We start from the raw sequence: 21721 nt of genomic DNA, 5'->3' as shown, positions 1-21721 counted from the left end.
CAGCCTATAGATAGAGACCTCCACACAGGCACCGAGATTTGGGGAGAGAGCCTCAGGGGATGGGCTGGAGAGGGAGAACTGTGCATGTGGAAGTGCTTTGTGCAGAGGGTCAGCCCCCAGACCTCCACTCCTTCAGCCCCCGGCCTGTCTGCGTGCTTCAGGCAGGCCTGTGGCACAGCGGTTAGAGCGTATGTCCTGAAGCTAGATGGCAGGCGTCGAGTCCTGCATCTTGGGCAAGTGAAATGGGAAGAATGATGGAATCTACTACACAGGGTTGTGAAAAGGACTTGAGTTAATGAACGCAAACTCTGAGTCCACGACTGGGTGCACAATGGTCCCTCACAAAGGGGACAGCCACAGAGTAGCTGTGATGGCCATGATTCACCCTCTAAGCTCTTCTCTCTGGGCTGGAGAGGGAGACAGATTTTTTTCCCCTTCCTTCTGACAGAGGAAGGATTGGTGTGGGCTCTTATTAGCAGTTTGGACGTCAAGGACAGGATTCAGGGGGCTGTGAGAATGATTCTAGGGTTCAAGAGAACTGGTGCTTGTAGGGTTCTTTCCCTGCCCGTGCTTGGCTCTGACACATTCATTTACCTCCGTGTGCCCTCCAGCATGCACACGCGTGTGCGTAGGCGTGCGCGTGCACCCTCCCCCCCCCCCACACACACACCACACCAGTGGTTCTCAGTAAGGTGGAAGAAATGAGTAAGTGAACAAGCAAGCACACTTTTCACCTAACTCCCTGGTACTTGGCACTGAAGCCTCTTGACAGGCTGGTGGGCAGGGGTGACCAGGCCACAGCACCAACTAAAAGCCTTGCTGGCTATTTTTGGGACCAGTGACCCACCACTTCCAATGACTTGCTCCTCAATGGCGTCTAATTTCATTAAGCCTTGGAAACAGTGACATCACGAGCGCCTGCCTGCCTGGTAGCCGCCCACATATGGCGAACCACAGAGTGATCTGAGATTCGTCTCCAAGAGCAAGGGAGAAGTGAGGTCCCAAGCAGCAAAAGTTAAAATAGCAAAGCTGAGGCATTCTGCTATGAAAAGAAATTACAGAAGAAATCCATTAGTCAGAGATTTCCAGCGGCAATTTCCTTGCTTGGGAGCAGAGGAAGACGTATGCGTGTTTATTTTGGGTGAGGTTATGCGGCCATTCCTCACTCAGTAGGCTAGATGCAGCCTGTAGAGTAGTTTCTGTTAAGTAAATCCTATATTCTCATCAGCTCCTCGTACCAATGTTGATGTGTGTTTGATCTTAAGGTAAGATGTGTTAGAGGCGCAGATTCAGCGCGTTTTATTAAAATAGTGACCCTTGGACTTACTCGACTGTCACGGTAAGCCACAAGTCTAGGTGGACCTCGTTGTTTCTCTGTGGGTTCCTTTGCCCAGGTCTCTCCAAGTGAGCTCTTCTTTCTCAGGCACAGAGCACAAAGGAGAGGGAAAGACTGCTTAATCCAGATCGCTGGTCTCCGTGGGGGCAATCGAGGCCGTGGCCATGACTTCACCCAGCGGGAGCAGAGGCAACTGGCTGCCTTTCAGACAGAACACAGACTCAGTGGGAAAATGAGCTTCCCACATGTGAAGTTTTGGTCTCGTACGACATGGTTTCTCTACTTCAGTTCTCTGGACATTTGGGGCCAGTAATCCTTTGTTGTGGGGGGGGGGGGGATTTTACTGTGCATTGCAGGATTGTCGGATGCATTGGCACCCCTGGCCTTAATCCGCTAGGTTCCAGTAACACCCCCAGTCCCCCGTGCGACAACCAAAAATATCTCCAGACATTGCCAGATGTCTCCTGGGGGGCCAAAATTGCCCCTGGTTGGGAACCACTAGCATATGAGAGATAACAAGGATTTCATCAGCTTTTTATTGGCTTGTTTCTGATTTAAATATTCTGTGTCTAATTGCACCTCGAACTGAACAAGTCACTCTTCTTTTTTTTTTTAACGTTTATTTATTTTTGAGACAGAGAGAGACAGAGCATGAGCAGGGGAGGGTCAGAGAGAGAGGGAGACACAGAATCTGAAACAGGCTCCAGGCTCTGAGCTGTTAGCACAGAGCCCGACACGGGGCTCGAACTCACGGACCGTGAGATCATGACCTGAGCCGAAGTCGGTTGCTTCACCGACCAAGCCACCCAGGCGCCCCAAGTCACTCTTCTTAAAGCTTCCGTTTTCTCATCTGTAAAATGATTGGGTTGGACGTAGTGATCTTAGAGAACCTTCTAGACCTGACAGTGGAAGGTTTTGAAGGCAGGAGGCCCCTGTGGGGTCTCTGTGTTTGTATCCTGTCCCAGCAACGATAAACCTCTTGCCAGCCTAGCTCCAGTCACTACTGCCATTGTCCTGGCACTTGGCATTGGATCAGTCTTCCTTAAGTCCAATTGATGGTTCTCTTACTTTAATTTAAGTCCACTTTGCCCCCACCCCCACCCCGCTTTGAAGTGAAGATTTCTCAATATCCAGTACAAGGAACCCCTGAGGACTCAGCTTCTCCACTGTCCATTTCAGCTTAATCTTGTTTTTAAGACCAGCCAGTGGATCTTATCTTTGTGCAGATTCATTCATTGACTCATTCATTCAGGTCAGTTCTCCAGGGGCCTGGATTGGGCAGGGCTGGGCAACAAGGAGGCCCAGCTCCTGCCTCAAGAAAATCATACTCTGGTGGGAGGGCAGGAAAAGAGCATTTTTTTGCTTGACAGTGATGAAGAATCCATAGTTTAGCTTTCTCTGTTTGAGGCTAATCAATTCTAGTTCTTTAACCTTTTTTCCTAAGCATTTTCCACTGACATGGTCTCAGTTTTGGCCCCACATGGTTGGAAAAAAAAAAAAAACAGCAAGAACGTAAATTAGGCCTGGATTCAGAGTCCTGCTGTGGCACTTCACAGGTGTGTGAGCTTAGCCAAACCACCAGCCTCTGTGAGCCTCATCTGTAAAATGGGCTAAAAATCCCTAACTTGAAGGCCAGTCAAGAGAATTAAATGAGAATATGCCAGCCAAAGGCATAGCATGAGCTGAGCACACACTAGATATGCACTAGGCACCCCTTCCCCCTCTTCCACACTCTCTACCCTTTCCTCCATATTCTCTTGACAGTGGGTGGCCACAGCTAATCACATCACCACATCACCGCAGTGAGGGACTGACTAATGTAAACCAGAGAGGACGACGGCTCACTTCCCTGTCTGTCACATGCCTGGGTTCTCACCAGTCTTCCTGTGGCCCATTTCTTAGTGACATTCACTGCTGACTCACTTGGCTTGTGGTCAGCTCTGAACCCAGGGTCTTTTTCAGCTCTCCCTTTACCCCACCACCACCCCACAGCTTAGATTGATGGCATGGGAATGGGATAATCATTAGAGAACATTCTGTTTAGGTGGCCCTTCTTAAGGAGTCAAAAGCATTACTAGATTGGCACCTCCATGAGGGCAGGGGCCATGTCTACCTTGACCACTTACATTTTCCCATATCTAGAATACTGCCAATAAGTACTTAGTAAATATCTGTTGAGTGAATTAATGTATTTTGAGCTGGTCCCTGTCTTTTAGGAGATTCTCACCTGCTCTGGGCAGCATCTGTGGAAAAGTAAGCAAAACTCTGAGACTAATTTACCAGTAAGTGACCTCTATACTGGTTCCCACAAGTATAGGGCAGTGGAAGGGCCATGGCCTATGACTCAGACTTGGGTTTGAATCCCAGCTCTACTAGTCACGGGCTTGGTGACTTTGAGCAAGTTGCTTATAGCTTAGCCTTGGTTTTCTCTCTGAAAAATTGGGATATCAGTGTCTGCCAGGGTTATTGTAAGAATTACATGTAAATATGTATACGTAAAAGTGCCCAGGCTGGCAGTGATCTTGGTTTCACATCAGTGACTCTTTCTAGAGCACCTCTTTCCTTTGATCACTATTGCTTCCTGTAGTTTGGTCCAAGTCTACCCTCCTCTCTTAGACCTTTGTTCATTCAACCCTCCCCTCGCCATTCTCACTCCTAACAAAGATGTATTCTTGACACCCAGCACACTCAGTAAACATTTGTTAAGCCAGCACCTCAAAATCAGAAGCCTAGAGGGACCAGGTATGTATAAAGAAAGCAGGCTGTGTGGGATTTTTATGTGAAATCTCCCCCTTACAATTTTTTTTTATAATTCTATTAAATTTTAAAGAGCCTTTTTAACTTTTTATCTTGCCATAATTTCTGGCGTACAAAAAAATTTGCAAAACTAATGCAAAGACTTCCCATAAGCCCTTTACTGAAACTTCCCTAAATATTACTATGTTACATAACCAAAATACCATTATCAAAACCAGGAAAATAACACTATACCGTAGTATTAACTAATACATGGCTCTTATTCAAATCCCGACCATTGTCCCCCTGATGTCCTTTCTCTCGTCTGGGACATCCTGCATGATTGAGTTGTCATGTCTCTTTAGTCTCCTCCAATCTCTGAAAGTTTTTAGCCTTTTACTTGTCTGAATGACCTTGATACCTTTGACAAGTACTGGCCAGTCATTTTATAGCATGAACCCTCCGGTTGGATTTGTGTGTGGCTTTCTCATGATTCATTTGAGGTTGTGCATTTTGAGCAAGTTTCCCACACAAGTGTAATGGTGTGCCTTCCCCAATATCTCAGACCAGGAGGCACATGATATGTCTCCTTACTGGTGACACTCACTTTGGTCACTTGGTCAAGATGATGTCAAGTTTCTCAACTGTAACGTTACTCTCTTTCCCTTTGTAATTAGTAAGGATTTTGTGGGGTGGTATTTGAAGGTATATAAATATCCTGTTTCTCATCAAATTTTGGGTTCATTCATTTCTTTTTTTTTAATATAATTTATTGTCAAGTTGGCTTCCATACAACACCCAGTGCTCATCCCAACAAGTGCCCTCCTCAATGCCCATCACCCACTTTCCCCTCTCCCCCACCCCCCATCCACCCTCAGTTCTCTGTATTTAAGAGTCTCCTGTGGTTTGCCTTCCTCCCTCTCTGTTTGTAACTATTTTTCCCTCTTCCCCTCCCCCATGGTCTTCTGTTAAGTTTCTCAAGATCCACGTAGGAGTGAAAACATATGGTATCTGTCCTTCTCTGACTGACTTATCTCACTTAGCATAACACCCTCCACTTCCATCCACGTCGCTGCAAACGGCATTGACAAATACGGAAGCTTCACGAATTTGCGTGTCGTCCTTGCGGGGAGCCGTGCTGATCTCTGTACCGTTCCAGTTTTAGTACATGTGCTGCCGGAGCGAGCACTATTCATTTCTTTATATAGATCCACGGCTTCCTATTTTACCCAACGGGTTATAACCTATTACTGTGATTTTTGATTTTAGTGCTCACATCGTCCTTTCTTTGGCCAGTGACCCCACCCTTCTTTGAACACTGTCTTGCTTTCTGACATAAAAAGGTGTTCCAAGTTCATCTTGGATTTTCCTCACGTAGCCCTGGAATCAGCCATTTCTGCAAGTAGAGAGGGCGATTTAGAAGCCAACATTTGAGTACCTGGTGTGCTGTTTGCTATCTGGCTGTCACGGTTCCCGGACCCTCCCTGTGGAATGAGCCAGGAAATGCATGCGAATAGGATGTGTATTTCTGTATTGGTGGATGTTGAAAATCATGAATCCACAGCGAAACCTCCACTTCCACTCTAGCAGCACAGAGTTTATTCTACTTTTCCCTCCATATAGACCTCCCTTTCCCAGCAGTGAGCCCCGGGCGTCCATTATCCTCACTGTATTTACATATTTGATTAGTGTCCCCCACCCCCATGTGTCAGTCTCCCATCTCTGCCCTCTTCACCCTTATCAGATTCTGACATTCTGCCCTCAGCTGCCCCCACCTCCTCACCCCGAGTGACCTCTGACTTCCCATAAAACTCCCAGTTTTGAAGTGGTGGTTGATAAAGTTTTTAAACTGTGAGGCCCAGTTTCTGCCTGTGGGCCCTGGATGGCGACCTGGTATTAACTGGACAGGGAAGGTGGATTGTAAGCCCCTCCCACCTCTCTGGTGCCTGTCATTCCATGCCGTCCCAGTGCCTCGTGCAAGGGGACTCTGCGCTCTATCACACCAGGTTCGGTCATCATCCCGTCCCAGGGTCACGGGCAGGTGAACTAACTCCACGCTCCAGCACGCCAGGTCTGGTCGTCTTTCTTGGCCCCTGTTTTTGCTGTTCTCACTACGTGGACTGCTTTATGCCTCTTCCTACCCTGCCTCCCATCCTCCTGCTCTGTTCAGACATCACCTGCTGCCGGAAGCTTCATGGACCACCCCATGGACCGCTTTCTGGGTCCCCCTAGCACCTTCAGCAAACCCTATGAAGGAACACCATTGTACCCTCCTTCCATTTCCTTCTTTGTCTTTATTGCTAAACTGTAGGCACACAGGACCAAGGGCTGAGTCTTATACCTGTGTCCTAGTGCCTAGGAGAGGACTTAGCATGTAGTAGGTGCTCATAGATGTTAGTCAGCCGAACATTAACAATAGTAACGGGAAAAAAAAAAAAAAGAATAGTACCTGCAAATAAATATTCATATAGTACTTCCTGGGTGCCAGCCACAGTTCTAAGTGCTTTCTATGCACTAAGTCACTTGGCCTTAACCGCTATGCTACGAGATCATATCGTTGCCCCATTTTACAGCCAGGGGAACTGAGGCTCAGAGAAGTCACGTGAGTGACATGCCCAAGGTTGAACAGTGGTGGAGTCACGTTTGAGCCCACTTGGGCTAATTCCACAGTACATACATGCCTCTTATCTCTTACATGCCCCTCGTGGTTAAAGGGGTCAGCATTTTCCAAATAAGGGAGATGAGTAGGTATGGAGAACTGAGTCACGTGGACCCCTCCCGCTCAACCACACTCCCAGCCCCAGTTTCTAGTGCCCCTTAAGGGCCCAAGAACGGAAGACTGGTAGCTGAGCAGGCCGGAGAGAAAGTGTTACCTTTTAACTTGGCAGCCCACAGGAATATCTTCTCCCCTGACGTGTTAGGAAACCCAGCACGTTTCACGTGCAGTTAGCACGAGCCCACGGTAGTCAAGCATCAGATCTTACGCAAGATTTCCAAGTCATTGCGTTGAGGTTAGCAGGGTGCTAACAGCTTTTCCCAATCACCAAAGGGGAACCACATGCCAACTGGTAGCCCCCGAGGGCTGGAGCAGCCGGCCTCTTCACCATGCCAAATCCTGCCCGGGAGCCTAGGAACACTGCGTGGATAGAACTCTGCTTTGTGAGAACTGCCTGCTCAGGTTCAAGTGACAGGAAGGAAGCCAAGTGTGTGAGGCGCCTCCTCTGTGAATGCTGTGTAAATCCACCACAGACATTTATTTCCGTTACTCCTCTCGATGGCCTGGCAGGACCTGGTAACAGTAGCCACAAACAAGGGAGACCAGCCCAAAAGATTTGAACCCAGGGTGGTCTGATTCCAGGATCCTCACTCTTAAATAGCTGGCCAGAATCTGCTGTGTCCGTCTGACTCCCAGATCCCAGATTCTTCCGCCGCACCCCACAACCCTCATTTGCTGTGGTGGGACCCATATGAAAGAAAGGCATCAAGGCATCTGCTCTGCGTGTGGGGAGGAGACCCCCATTAGGCACGAGCCAGAGCCGTCGCAAGCTAACGCTGAGACTGGGCTCCAGGCAGGATTTTGTTAACTTCACGCCTTGGAGTTAGGAAGGAACTCCACAGGCAAGCTGCGGGAGCTAGGGGGGGTGGGGGGGGGGCAGTGGAGACGGGAGGGGGAGGGGGAGGCAGGAAAGGGAAGAGGGGGAGGAGAGGTGACACCGGGCAAGAATGCAGTGCCGTCATGGAACTCAGGAAAGACGGTGCATTTCCCTATTTCCTTCATCATTAGAGAAACCCAAGACGCGGGTTCAGTTCATTCCACAAGGGCTTGCCGAGTGTCTTCTACGCACCAGGCCTGTGCTAGGGTCTGGGGACGTGGGCGGAGGACAAAACCCAACAAGATCGCTGCCCTTGTGGAAGTTCCGTTCTGATGGGGCGGGGGGGGGGGGGAGACCAACCCAGAAACGTAACCGAATGAGGGTCCTGCCTGGTGGTTCTAAGTGTTGTGAGGAAACGCTACCAGGGGATGGGGCAGGGTCCCATCAGAGGGCTTTCCTTCAGGCCTCCTGGGGGAGGTGACCTGAAGGAGTAGGAGGACCTGGTTCCAGGAACAGCTGTGGCTTGCTGCCCAAGTGGCAAGCAAGCTTAAACCATCTTCCCTGCTGCCCTGAGACCCACCCCTTGTGCCCACCTCACCCCTGTCTGCTTTGCTCTCTGCAGGTTTGACATCTACAGGAAGGTGCCCAAGGACCTTACGCAGCCAACATACACCGGGGCCATTAGTGAGTAGCCATCCTTCTTGCCGTTGTCCTCACCCCCTCCCCACCTCCTGTACCCGGGCCTGCTCTCCCTGTGCAGAACTGCTGAACCAGGGAGAAAAGAAGGAGAGACGGGAGGAGAGGACAAAGGATGGGCATCTTGCGAGCCCTTCATATAGTTCCTCGTCTCATCTCTGTTCTCACCAGAACCCTGCAAGGTATCAGCATTATCTGTTTCTGGAAGGATACACCCGAGATCACCAGTAGCAATTGCCCCTGGGAGGGGAGACTGGGGCTCAAGGGGTCAGGAGGGCTTTTCTTCCCTTTTAGACTACTGGAGTTTTTGACATAAGCACATTTTTAATCATTAAAAAAAAGAAGAAGAAGAAGAAGAATTGCACCAGATTTTGGTTTCTAAATGCCAGTGTTCAGTAAAAGGACCTAAAGTCTCCTTAAAGAAAGAGCTGGTTCCAGGGCCGGGGCAGGAAGAGAGCATAATAAGCTTGGATCATCTTGGGCCAAAAAGCAAAGAAGCTCCCGGAGGGGGGAAAAAAAGGGCTAGGGATGCATCAGCAGGACACAGGAGCAACATGAAAGAGGCCAAAGGCTAACACAGGGGTAGTCGGAGTGACAGATCATGGCATGATTGTCTTACGTGCCAAAGAATTACAAAAAAGAGTATGAGAGTGTACGGACGTAAATCAATGGGAGAGAAGGGATGGCTCTTCCTTAACAGAAGAATTCCAAGTAATATAGTAATGTAGATGGATAAATACCCCCTCTAGGAGGTAAAGCCTAATTCTCTTCTCCTGGAGTATGGGCTGGACTCAGTGATGCAGAGAATGGAAAGAGCAGAGAGTGGAAAGGAAATCGTACCTTTCCTATGTAGATGCCCAGAGACAACCAAGTGATGAAGGTTGACATCAGCCAGTGAGGCGTCCTGTGGACGTCACGCACCCCCGATGGGACGTGATGGGAAGGACACCTCCCCTCCGAACATTCTTCCCCAAACAGCCCAAGCCTGCCCAATCATGAGAAAGCATCATCGGGGCCCAGGTTGGGGGACATTCTACGCAACTCCTGCCAGTACGCTTCAAAAGTGACAAGGTCTCGAAAACCTTGGGAAGAAGGGGGAACTGTCAACAGATTCAAGACTGAGGACACAGGATGACTACATGCAAAGTGAGATCCCAGGTTGGGTCCAGGAACAGGAAAAAGGGGGTTTGTGGGGAAACTAGAGAAACCTGTAGTCATGTCTGTAGCTTAGTTTTGGTGCTGTATGGTGTTACTTCGTTTTGACGTGCATACCGTGGTTATGTAAGATGTTAACGTGAGGAGAAGCCGGATGAAGGGCGCATGGGAACTCTCTGTACCGTCTCTGCATCTATTACTCCACAATGAGAAGTTTATTAAAACCAAAACAAACCCAAAAGTGCCATGCACGCAGGAAAACCTCATAGCCTCATTTTCCAGAGGAGAAAATGGGCCCAGAGAGGTGAAGTGACTTGTCTCAAGTTTCACATCTCTCGAAAGGTAGGATTCCCTGCACCCCATGGCCTGACCCCCTGCCGGCCTCTCCAGTGCTTCCTGCAAGAGAGGGACCCTCCCCGTGGGCTGTCCCCTGAGCAGGGCCCTGGGGCTGGGCAATCAAATTGGAATCCACTGCTGCCTCCCAAGGTGGGTCATAGGAGCATGGCCTTGGGGTTCCCCCACCCCCGCCCCGGCTGCTCCTGCCCGGCCCTTACTCATTGAAGCGGTGGGTGCCTTCTCCAGCCCTGGGTCTCCACATCCCTGGGGAAGGGAATGCAGCAGCCAGGACACAGGATGCATGTCCTGCAGGCTTCCCATGTGGCAGAGCTGGGTTCATTCTCCCATCTAGTAGCTGGGGGACTTTGGGGAAGTCACCTCTCACTTCACCTCTCTGATCCTCGGTTTCCTGATATGGGGAATAAATGAGTTCAGACCCGTCAAGTGTAGGGTATGTGCTAAGCTCTCAGTGCCTGGACTACACTCCTCTGGTCAGTGACCTCCAGGAGCCCCCAGCCTGTGAGGGTCCGTGCCAGCAGACGCTCTGATGCTTTGTGCCTAAGTCCCCAAGGAGAGGATACCCAAGGCGCATGAGAGGAGAGGGGGTTCGACTTGTTTCTGAGCCTGATCACAAAAATTCAAGTAAGGTGTGCTGTCCCCTTCCTGCCACCAACCAATAGTCCAGACCTCTGCCTCACAGTCTCTGCAGTCTCACCCTTGTGAATGGATGTGTAACAATCAGGTCTGGGTCCTCCTGGAATTTTTAAAAAGCACATTCAGGCTTTGATATACTTATATTGCTGTTTTAAGCAGAGATGGGAACCTACTGTGTGGACCTCTCTTCCCGGCCCTTTTTTCAACCGCCGTAGGCTAGACACGTTTCCTACCAGCACGTACACGGCCCGCTGCATTCTTCCCTGCAGCCGCATCTGGCAACCCACGGTTGCCATCATCTGCGCAACCCACAGTTTATGTAACCAGTCTCCTGGGAGTGGACAGTCTCGATTCCGATTTATGGCTGTTGCAGACATCCTTGTCCATATATTTTTATATCCTTGTATGGTTATTTCTGTAAGGTAACTTTTCCTAGAAGAGGAATTACTGGGTCAAAGGGCACGTGTGTTGTAAAATTTAGAAGGTACTGCCAGATGGCCTTCTAGGGACGTGGTCTGATTTGCGGTCCCGGCCACAGTGTGCGAGACGGCAAATTCCTTTACACGGGAGGAAAAAGGCGTGAGGCATGGGAAACCAGCCCTTAGCTACCATGTAGTGAACAAATATTTATTAACTAGGTCCTGGGGCCAGGTCCCGTAGCAAGCACCAGGATCACGTTGATGAATGGGCTCCCGTCTTTGTCCTTAAGGAGCACATGGCCTACCAGGGCAGCAGACACGAAGCCACACCATTTCATGACATCTTGATAAGTGCTATTAATAACTGCAGGAACAGGGAAAGGCCCTGGACACTCACGGATCAGGGTTTGAATTTTGCCTCCTTCACTGAAGTGGCCATTTGGCCTTGAACAAATTCCTTGACTTCCCAGAGTCTTGGGTCTCGGGTCTTGGGTCCAGTGCCCCCCTTTGCTGGCTACACCAGGTTTCCCAGTCACACACATTCTCTAGGGGTCACATTCCTATGGTCCACTGCCTGAGTCAGTTTCAAAAGAAGTGTGGTGTCAGAGAGCCTTAGCTTCTTGCCCAAACATGGATTGAAAACCCTCATCAAGCCTTCAGTATCACAACGGCCTTTCTGGTTGAAATACTTCATACCTGCCTTCATACCTCGTGTTTTTCATTCATTCATTTATTCATTCATTCATTCATTCAACAAGTATTTTTTCTGTACCTTCTCTGAGCCAGGCTAGACCCTGTGACCATAGTGGTACCAGACATTGTCTCTGTCCACCTAGTATGGGACAATGGTAGGGGGAGCAGTCACAGAGGGTATATGATCAGGGCTGTTGGACACTTGGGTTTCAGCTGAGTAGACTTGGCATTTATCGTGTCCACCTGCTGGATTGACCAGGCTTCATCCAGACCTTGAACAGAGCACACAGATTTCAGAAGGAAGCCTTCCATCCCTGTCCCCCGCCCCTCCCACCCCCAATCTGGACAGAGTTAGAGTGTTGGGGCCCTTTTGCAGGCTTAGGGCAAGGAAGGCAGTTAGAAGGCCTGGATTGGTCTAAGTCAGCATTGACCTTCAGAAACGCCTCCCTACTTTGTGCCTGTCCATTACAGCATGCGATGGGTTGCTGGGGCTTGAGAGAGGTGTGAGAGGGATGAATATGACTCTGAAACATGGGTCCTATGTGATACTGTTTAGGAAGATTCCAGGTGAAGGGTGTTCTGCCTGGTAGTGGGATTCTTGATCAGTTATCATAGCTGCAGTCTGCAGGTGAGAAAGGGAAGGATATGAGCCAGGAAGTTGAGATTGGTGGCTGCAGGAGTGCAGTGGATTTTTCCAACAGCTGGAGAGGACATTTGAAATGAGTTTCTATGCCACAAAAGCAAGCAAGCAAACATGGCCACTCCTGTAAACTGATGTGGCATGTATTTCAGACATAGGCTGCTGAGTGAGCAAAGCATGGTTGAAAAGGATGTCTATAGCTTATGCTGCAGTTGGCTTAGAGAAAGAAAGGAATTGTACATATATGTTTCAGTGCTGTGGAAGGACGCAAGACCGTAACACTGATACCTTAGGGCAGGGGGCTGCAGATCAGGAGCGAGAAAGGGACTTGACACACTATACCTTTTTATGCAGCTGCATGATTTTTCTCATCACGTGCATGTGTTACCTCTTCTGAAAAGAAACAAAAAAAGTAAAACCCTTTAATACTGCCCTATATAGTTCTTTTAGTGTTTGAAGAATTGGGGAGTAATTCTAGGATCCCATATGTTGGTCTAGTTTTAGAGGTGTAGGGACTGTGGGGATGTCCCTGTCTTGTTCTTCACTTGGAGTCCTAGATCTTGGGGTTTCTTTTCTTAGGGCATTGTCTGTAGAATTCATAGGATCCAGGCCTGTCTCCCCACCCACCTTCCCAGGCCAGTCTCTTCCTCTCTGAGCCTCCATTTCTACCTGCTGTGCAAGGGTGCGTGCCCCCGTCAGGCGGGAGTGTGAGGTGACACGGTGGCTGGTGACACTCCCACAGCAGGGCGCATGGTAGTGGCCCAGCAAACATTTGTTCCCTTCCTTCTTTAGTTAGAAGCCATCTTTTTGCATTTTAAGATAGATAGATAGATAGATAGATAGATAGATAGATAGATAGATATAGATAGATAGATAGATAGATAGATAGATAGATAGATAGATAATGACTGGTTTCAGTGTTTATCACAGTTGCTCAGCCAGTCCAGGAGCAAACCATCAAGAATGTAGCAGAATCAACAAGTGGGACCAGGAACTTTTTTTTCTTTGCAGGAAACTAGGGGTCACCCCATTTGTCAGTCACCTTCCCCAAATCACCAACTCTTCCAAGGACTCCCTGATGAAAGTCCTAACAATGAGCGAATGCTTGAGCCTTTATTACCCGCCAGGCACTATTACAAGCCCAGTTTCTCCATTGTGGAAATTCTCAGAGCAGCTCCATAAGGCCTGTTGCCATTTTACAGATGAGGAAACTGAGGCAGGGAGAGGTAAGTAACTTAGCCAGAGACCCGTAGCAGGTGAGCAGTGGGCATATTTTGCAAACCCTTGCCCACTGCATACCTCTGTGATAAGCCCAGGTGAGGCGTGCTCAATGCTCACTCTCTGCTCTTGGGTATTCCCTGCCTATTATTGCCTCCTGTATGCCAAGCCCCAGGCCAGGCACTGGAGCTGTGGACTTTCTGCCTTCAGGGATATCAGTTTAGTGAGAGAAACAGCCACAAAGAGCCGGTAAAATGTGGCAAGTGTGAGAATAGAGGCTGGGAACAGAGGAAGCAGTGGCCAGCTCCACATCTGGGGATGAAGAGCCTCCTACCAGGAGAGACTTTTGAGCTGGACCTCGGCCTGGGAGCATAGAGAGGAGTTCACTTCACAGAGAGGATGACGAGGAGGAGGGGGAGGAGGAGAGAAGATGGGAAGGACGTTCCCGACAGGAACCACAGGAACAAAGGAACAGAAATAAGACACATATTTACAGAACAGCACGTGGCTCAGTGTGGTTGAGTGGTCAGATGTTGGGGGAGTATCAGGAGCTGGGGCTGGAGTTCAAGGCCAGATCCGGACCACTTGTTATGTATTGTCCCTGGGAGTGGCCCCAGGGGTCACAGATTTCCACCCTGGCAGGGGCCGTTGACCAGATAAACATGAGTGACATGGGCCAACTCTGGAACTCTCTTCCACTCTCCACATTTCAGACTTTTATAGAAGAATTCCTTCCATAAAGAATTTTCCCTTTTCTTGAAACACAAGTGTTCAGTCTCCTCACTTTCTGACCTCTGATGAGGACATGGGCACGCCGTTGATGGTACCACTGGGGGTGGTGATAAATGGCGACAGACCGTTGGCCTCGGCCTTGGAATCAGGGAGTCAAGAGGGGGGTGGTAGGGCCTGTGGCAAACTGGTGAGCCTCAGACCCCATTGGGAACCAGGGCCTGAGTGTTCTGGACTTTGATGTGCAATCAGATTGTTCAGTGTCAACTCCAGATTTTGAAATACACATCACTGGAGCTGAACAGAACACATTTGTGGGCCACCAATTTGCAGCCTCTGTGTTTTTTAATGCTTATTTATTTATTTTTGAGAGAGAGAGCATGAGAAAGGGGCAGAGAGATGGGGGGACAGTGGACCTGAAGCAGGTACTATGCTGACAGCAGCGAGCCCAGTGCGGGGCTCGAACCCACAAACCGTGAGATCATGACCTGAGCCGAAGTCAGACGCTCAACCCACTGAGCCACCCTGGCGCCCCATGCAACCTCTATTTTTGACTGACCTCTTCATTAATATGCTCTTGTGGAATGAAGTCAGTCTGGCCCCCTGGAGGACCTGCCTACGTAGGGGGTCAGTCTCTATTGGAAGGTCACATCAGTACCAAATGAAGTCCTCCGGGAGCAGGGCTGCTTAGACTAAGAAGGGGCTTTGGACGGTTGGTGGGGCCTCTTTCCCCCTCCCTCTAAGCAGCTTTCCTTGGAGGCCAGGGGTGGAGAGGGGAGGGATGGGAATGGGAGGGGAGAGGGGAAGGAGGAGGGGCCAGCCCACCCACCCCCCCAGCCTGTGCCCTCCACCCTTAATTGTGTGTCTCTGTATTGTTCCTTCCAGTCTCTATCTGCTGCTGCCTCTTCATCCTCTTCCTCTTCCTCTCGGAGCTCACCGGATTCATAACGACAGAAGTGTAAGTTCCATTCCCCCACAGGGGACATTCCAGAGCTTTCTGGGACCCCAGAGGAGAGGAGACAGGGGCTTTAAAAAGAAGCAAGACCTCTGAACCTTCTAACTCTCTCATTTCCAAGCCCATGGCGTCCATCGCTCCTCTGTTTCTTAAAAGGGTTTTGAAGTTAGAGCAAAAGCAAACATTGCTTTGTTGAAGCTAAAGAGAAAATCTGGGTTCTGTTCTGTGGGGGGGGCTTCCTGGGTCCGCAGATGACAGGAATCATTTGCCCATCTCTGCTGTCCCTTTGTTTGGCCAGTGGACTTTTTTCCCTCTGAATCATCATAGGGTCATTTGATGTTAAAGCTGGAGGAGTTCAGAGAAACGGTGCTGCTTCCTACCCGAGGGGGGTGGGGTTGCTGACATCAGAGCCCAGCCCCCCTCAACTGAGCCCCCTTCCCTGTTCTCAGGCCCACACTTAGTGAGGAATCAGTGTGGGCTTCCTGGCAGCGATTGACGCATTGTGAATCGATCCCCAATTTCTAGCATCATCCGTTGCCCGGATAACCTAGTAAATGCTGTGGGGTATGTGTAACACAGAATGCCATTGGAATTATTCAGTCACAGCCCAGCGGCCGCCCTGAGGTGGAATCAGACCCCAGAGCTTCCTGCCTTGGCCACTGGCTCAGGGCTTCCAAGGCTCTTCGTTCCTGTGTTTACAACCCAGAAAGTCATCACGGGGCTGGGCCCTGGCCACCCACTCCCCTGTTCAACACTGGAATTTTCTTTTTTGCTCATGGAATTTCTTGGTTTCCTTTGCCTCCCTCTCGGCCACAAGACAATAGGAAACTAAAAACATAGTTACTTAGCCCAAGATGGGCGTTGTAGCTATGTAAGTGTTACCACCTTTAACCCTCAGATAGCTCTGAGAGGTAGTTATCTTGTCTTTAAGGATGAGAAAACTAAGGCTCTGAGAGGTGAAGGGATTTGCCCAGGGTCGTATAGTTAGGAGGGGGCTCCCAAGGCCCACCAGTCTCCTGAATCCACAGGCTTCTCAGTCTTGTCTGTTTCCTACCATCACCCTCTGGCCAACTAATTTCTGGTTGTAGCCTACACGGCTATGGGAGAGTTTGCCTTCCCTGTCCCTCTGATCCTGTTTTTAACCCTGATGGCACCAGAGCCCAGAGGGTCTCACGGAGTGGTAGAAAGAGCTCTGGACGAGGCATTGGGAGACCCAGGGCCAGGTCCCCCTGCTTGATTGCCACTTTGCTGTGTGACCCTGGACAGGTTTCCAAACTCTCTGGCTCTCAGTATCGCTGGCCAAACGAGAGGGTGCATTAGAGTCAAAGCTTGTAGGTCTGGGGAGGCTTGTCTGCTTCCTAAGACATGACCTCCTGACCACGCAGGGGTCAGAGAATGTTCTTTGCCCCACTCAGCTCCTAATGGGGGGTGGCTCTGTGTAAATTTGGGCCACTGGATGTCTCAGGGGTCACCTGAGTTGGAATTAGAAACAGGGACAGCAGCAAGAGATTGAGAGAGCTACTGTGTGCCATGTACCTGCTGGTCTCTCCAGGCTGCGCCCCCTTCCCTGGGGGGGGGTGGTGCTCCTGTTCAGGTCCCTCATGTTCTGAGCAAGGTGAGTGGGGTACATGTGTGATAGCAAGGAGGGAGCCTCAACTGTGTCCCAGGGACTAGGGAGACTTTACATATTCTGGACAGAGCCACTGAGAAGTGCAAAGGCCCTGAAGCAGGAATTACCTGGTGTATGTACAGAGCAGATAAAGAGCTAGTGTGGCTGGAGCAAAGTGAGCAAGTGGAGAGAGTAGAATATGAAGTAGCCAGGACCAAGCTGGGGTAGATCCTGTACACTGTTGTGTATTCATGGGCCTCATTCTTGGTCCTGAGCTCCCAGAAGTCAGAAACCAGGTCTGCCTCCTTCCTTGCTGAGTGGTTCCCTGCTCAGAGGAGTTGAAAATGCCAACAGTGAGCACAGACCATCAACAAGCAAGCAAAAACTAGAACGTACATGAATTAGTGAAAAAGACTCTGAAGAAAGAAAAACAGAGCAGGAAACAGAGAAGGTGTGTGATATTTGTGAGGTTTAAACAAGGTTGTTTACCAGAAAGGTACTTAATGCCACACCTGATGTACTTTAATATGGGTCTGTAGTTCTTCATGCTACATTTATTCATTTCACATTTATTCCCCATCTAATGCTAAAAAGGTTGTGAGGCCACCCTCAGCACCTGGCATGTAATAAGCACTCCATGAATGTTAATTTTCTTGTCCCCTCCCTTGAGCTCAGAGCAGCCTCCCTCGCCTCCTGCTGACATTGTGAAGGGCAGCTTGTTAAGCCGTTTGTCAGCTCAGCCCATGGTGAGGCAATGGGCCCCTGACAGGTGAGTTGTGACTGGAGCAGGTCGTGTGCCACCTGCTGTGTGAAGAGCCACTCAGGTGAGCTTGGACAGCTTGTTCCATTACCCAGGACAGGGCTCCCTCCTTTCCGAAGAGCACAGTATGTTCCCGCCGCTCTGCCTTCTACCCTGTTCCAGGGTTTTCCCTTCCTGACCCCTGAGGGCATCCTGGACACTCTGGTCCCAGCACCTCCCTGGAGAGGAAGAAAGATGAGGGGTGAGTGGGGTAATCAGACTACGAGGGCCATTCATGGTGTGTTTGCCATTTGTCTGGCCCGTGCTGAGCTCTTCCCCATTTGCAGTGTGAGTGGCCGGAAGGAGGGAGGGAGGCGGGAATGAGAAGAGAAACCCGTCGGTAGCCCAGGGGCCAGAAGCTCCATCTGTGATGATGCAGTGGCCCTGACGCCCCCTCTCCCCCTGCTGCCGTGTGACCACGGTGCAGGAGTTGCCCGAAAGGAGTCTGTATGGGTGAGGACTGAGGACTTCAGCGAAGAATCCAGAGGTAAAAGCATTGTTCCTGGTCTTCCTTCTATCAGAAGTTTCTCTGACCCCTGGGAAGGCCTGCCAGTTTGGGAACACATGAAGGTCCCAGGTCTTCTGTAATGGATGTCGGGCCCTCCCTGGCAGGTTTGTGACCACAGTGGGTCAACCCCCCACACCCCCCATCATGAGACTGTATCCCAAGGAAATGAGGTCACTGCTGGTGGGATCCACATTGCGCCAACCCCGACCCGTGGTTATCAGTGAGTGACATAAGACAGTATTCTGGCCCAGCCCGGTAGGGAAGGAGGCCTGTTTGTTTGGGTGGTTGGACTCTAACCTGGGCTTTAGACAGGCCATTAATTATCCTTGGGAAAGTGGCCCCACAGGGGTTGCTGTGTGGCTTCACATTTCCAGGGGAGCAGGCCCCCCCCGCCTTGTTCAGAGAACGTGGCTGCAACACATTCCGGTCTATGACTTCCCAGGCTTGGCTGCTTTTACTTATTAACCTGATGAGGATCTGTAAGAAGAAAATGTAGTAGCTGGAACTCTCCACTGATAATTTACAGTACGATACAATGTATTCTACTTTCCAGTTACGATTTATACTGGGCAACCACATGCCCAGCCAGCCAGCCAGCCAGCCACCCACCTAGGTTCGCACTTTACGGTGATCGTCTCATGTCGTCAACACAGAACCCCTTGAGGTGTGTTCTGCGGGTAGTCTTAGCCCCACTTTACGGCTGGGAAAACTGAGGCACCAGGAGGCGAAAGCCACAATGAGGTTAGTAAGTGGTGGGGCCACTCCAGTCAAAGCCTCTGCACTCCTGCCCTGTCATACCACGCTTTTCTGCCCAGAGCATTCTGGGCCCCCAGGTGCATGGGAGCTGCTGCTCTTTGGTCAGAACAGTTGACCTGAACATTTGGATACACCCTTCCAGGGTGAAGTGGCCGAGCAGGCAGTTGGAACTCCAGGAAGCCATTGCCCACCTAGCGGGAACTGGGTGGTTACCTTGAACTGTGTCCTCAGATGCTCCATAGCAGGCCCCCAGTGGGGAGGCCGGTAGCTCAACCAGGAGGAATGCCTGGATGTCTCCCTCAGAGCCCGGTCACCCACTCTGAGGCCTGGGTTGTGAGCTAGGGCCCGGTGAGAGACCTAGGGCTGTCGCATGAAGGACAGGCCGGAAGGCATCCGAGCATGGAACGATTGGACCGGCTTCACGCTGCAGCGAGGTCCGCTCTTGTGAAGATGAACTTGGGGCAGGGCGACCCTGGAGGCCAGACTGGACAATAACTGTAGAGAGGAGGGTGTGGGCAGGACTTGGTGGCCGAGAAGGGGTGGTTTTGGCCCTCCACCTGGTAGGGAATAGATGCACTTACTTATACCTGGAGGGTAGGGATTTAAAACAAGGTCCTGGGGAAATTGCTTACATAACTTCCATCCCTCCCCTTCCACCGCAAGCCCTTGCTGTGGGCCTCACTGCTGTGTAAGTTTCCATTAAATCAAATTATTAAGCACAGAGGTCAGCGACTTTGGGCAGGAATCTGAACTATTCAAGTGCTCTTCTAAAAGCAAATAAAATTGTTCTCCATAGATGTCATCAGACTCACGCCTCAGCCTAGAATTTCAGGGCCCTTCGTTACATTCCACCTACGCTCCCCCCCACCCGTACCTCCCCAGTCCCTCTCTTCCTCTCCCTACATGGCCACTGCTTACTGACCCCCACGCAATCCAGCCAACTCCCTGACGCTGTCTGGTGTCCCCCGACTGGAATGTGCCCCCCTCTCCTCCATCAGCACACATTGGTACCTCCCCCCGTTCATTCTGCAGGGGTGGTGATCTCGTGCTCTGTGCTCCTGGCTCAGGGAGCCCTCGTCCCGGTCAGTCGGGAGGTCAGATGCAGCAACCCACCAGGGCGTGGCAGGGGGAGGTGGCAGAGGGAGGCTTGTAGGGCACAAAGGGGATGGACCCTTTACACCTGCTTGCCCTGTGGGCACTTGGGCCATGGGTGCAGTTGGGATGGGCACCTGCAGATTATCGGAAAGACGATGACACCTGCATCACAGGTGTCCTTGGGGGACACTTGTCCCTCAGGTTTTCATTGATTCCTTGCCCCATCCATCTTATGGAGCTTTCATGGCTCCAGGTTCAGATCCTGCCTCTGCCTCTTCCTGGCCATGTGATCTTGGCCAGTCTTTTATCTGTCTTGCTCTGAGCCCGGTTTCATCCTTGTGAGAAGAGAACAGTGACCCTACTAAACATCTTCCTGCTGTGGGTATTACATGAGATACTACATGTGAAAGTCTCCGGCGTCGTGCCTGGCACCAGCCAGCTGCTTAGAGCTGGGACATCTTCGATTCTTTATAAGCAGGGCCACCTTCTATGCAGGCCTTAGAATATACCAGGGGCTGTGCTAACACCTTGCATCCATGAACACATTTAATCCCTATGACAAGAAAAGCAGCTGGGGCGCCTGGGTGGCTCCGTCGGTTAAGTGTCTGACTTCAGCTCAGGTCACGATCTCGCAGTCCGTGAGTTCGAGCCCCGCGTCGGGCTCTGGGCTGATGGCTCGGACCCTGGAGCCTGTTTCCGATTCTGTGTCTCCCTCTCTCTCTGCCCCTCCCCCGTTCATGCTCTGTCTCTCTCTGTCTCAAAAATAAATAAACGTTAAAAAAAAAAAAATTAAAAAAAAAAAAAAGAAAAGCAGCTTCTGAGGAGAACGAACTTTGTTTTTCTGAGTTGCTGCCTAGGCATTTTACAGTGTGATAACCCTCCTCACACCCAGAGTCTGGACACTAAGATAAGGACTTGAGTTCAGGATGCCCGCCATGAGTTCCCGCCTTTATTTTGCCTGGGGCATCTTTCAAAATAGTACTGAAGAGTGAAGCCGGAGGAGAGTTAGTGACCTCTGCCCCATCATAAGGAATAAGTGCTTGCTACCCTGTTGTCTCTCTCCCGCTGGCTCCTGCCCTCCCCTGGCTCCCTGCACGTGCGCGCGCGCGCGCGCACACGCACACACACACACACGCACGCACACACACACTCCTGGGATCTGTAAGTAATAAATCTCGGGACTCTTTCTTCCTTTGTGTGGGTGTATCGAAACTGTGCCTTCCATCAAAACGACCCTGTGGGTTTCACTTCCCCAAAGTGGGAGCTCGGATGCTGAGGGAGCTACCTGGCCGCCCTGTGTGGGTGGCTTGTGCCCCCTCGTTCAGCAGGTCATAATCGGCATATTCTCGATGTAATGCACCAGCTGTGGGCCCCTCAGTAATCCTTGCCACAGTGCTGTGAGGTGAATGCCTGTTGCTACCAACTCTGTAAACACTGATAATTACAAGAACAGTAAAAGCAGCAGACACTTACTGTGCCGTACCTGTGACCTCCCCTGTTTTACATGTGGGGAAACCGAGGCTGGTAGAGGCAAAACCCCCTGCATTATAAGGTCAGTCAGCTCGTAGGTGGTAGAGCTAGGATTTGAACACTGAGAGTCTGGACTTGCATCACGATGCCTTATGCTCTTTACCAAGAAGGGCCCGAGCCAGGCCCTCAGATTGGTGAGGAACATACACCCCCCTGCCCTGGGGACCTGCAGCTTTATCGCTCACACCCCTGGGAAGCAGCCCGAATCCTGACCCCTCTTTTGTTCTGTCTCCCCTCTTCTTCCTCTCCCCCCTCCCCTCCCTC

The 21721-nt window shown here is 50.6% G+C and overlaps 1 protein-coding gene and 1 non-coding gene across 6 annotated transcripts in view; one reads left to right on the top strand and one right to left on the bottom strand.

Annotated features, from left to right (window-relative positions):
• ERGIC1 (endoplasmic reticulum-golgi intermediate compartment 1) overlaps positions 1–21721 on the top strand; it is a 103766-nt gene that overhangs the window by 39631 nt on the left and 42414 nt on the right. Inside the window, exons 1-3 of one of the 5 annotated variants that reach the window (XM_042992221.1) lie at positions 8018–8349; positions 15091–15163; positions 18630–18817. In XM_042992221.1, the coding sequence (XP_042848155.1) occupies positions 18813–18817 (5 nt within the window). In that variant the 5' untranslated portion in view covers positions 8018–8349; positions 15091–15163; positions 18630–18812. Of the gene's footprint in view, positions 1–8017; positions 8350–8380; positions 8544–15090; positions 15164–15205; positions 18181–18629; positions 18818–21721 lie in introns of those variants that run through there. The other 4 variants (XM_042992216.1, XM_042992209.1, XM_042992226.1 and 1 more) reach the window with 4 other exon arrangements.
• Positions 5159–5261, bottom strand: LOC122232216. Its single transcript, XR_006209566.1, has one exon. It is a non-coding gene; the product is annotated as a U6 spliceosomal RNA (small nuclear RNA).

This window comes from Panthera tigris, chromosome A1, assembly GCF_018350195.1.
Source record: "Panthera tigris isolate Pti1 chromosome A1, P.tigris_Pti1_mat1.1, whole genome shotgun sequence".
In the NCBI taxonomy this organism is placed as follows: Eukaryota; Metazoa; Chordata; class Mammalia; order Carnivora; family Felidae; genus Panthera; species Panthera tigris.
Note: the sequence above shows the minus strand (reverse complement) of the source record. Positions and strands in the feature narration are given on the sequence as shown.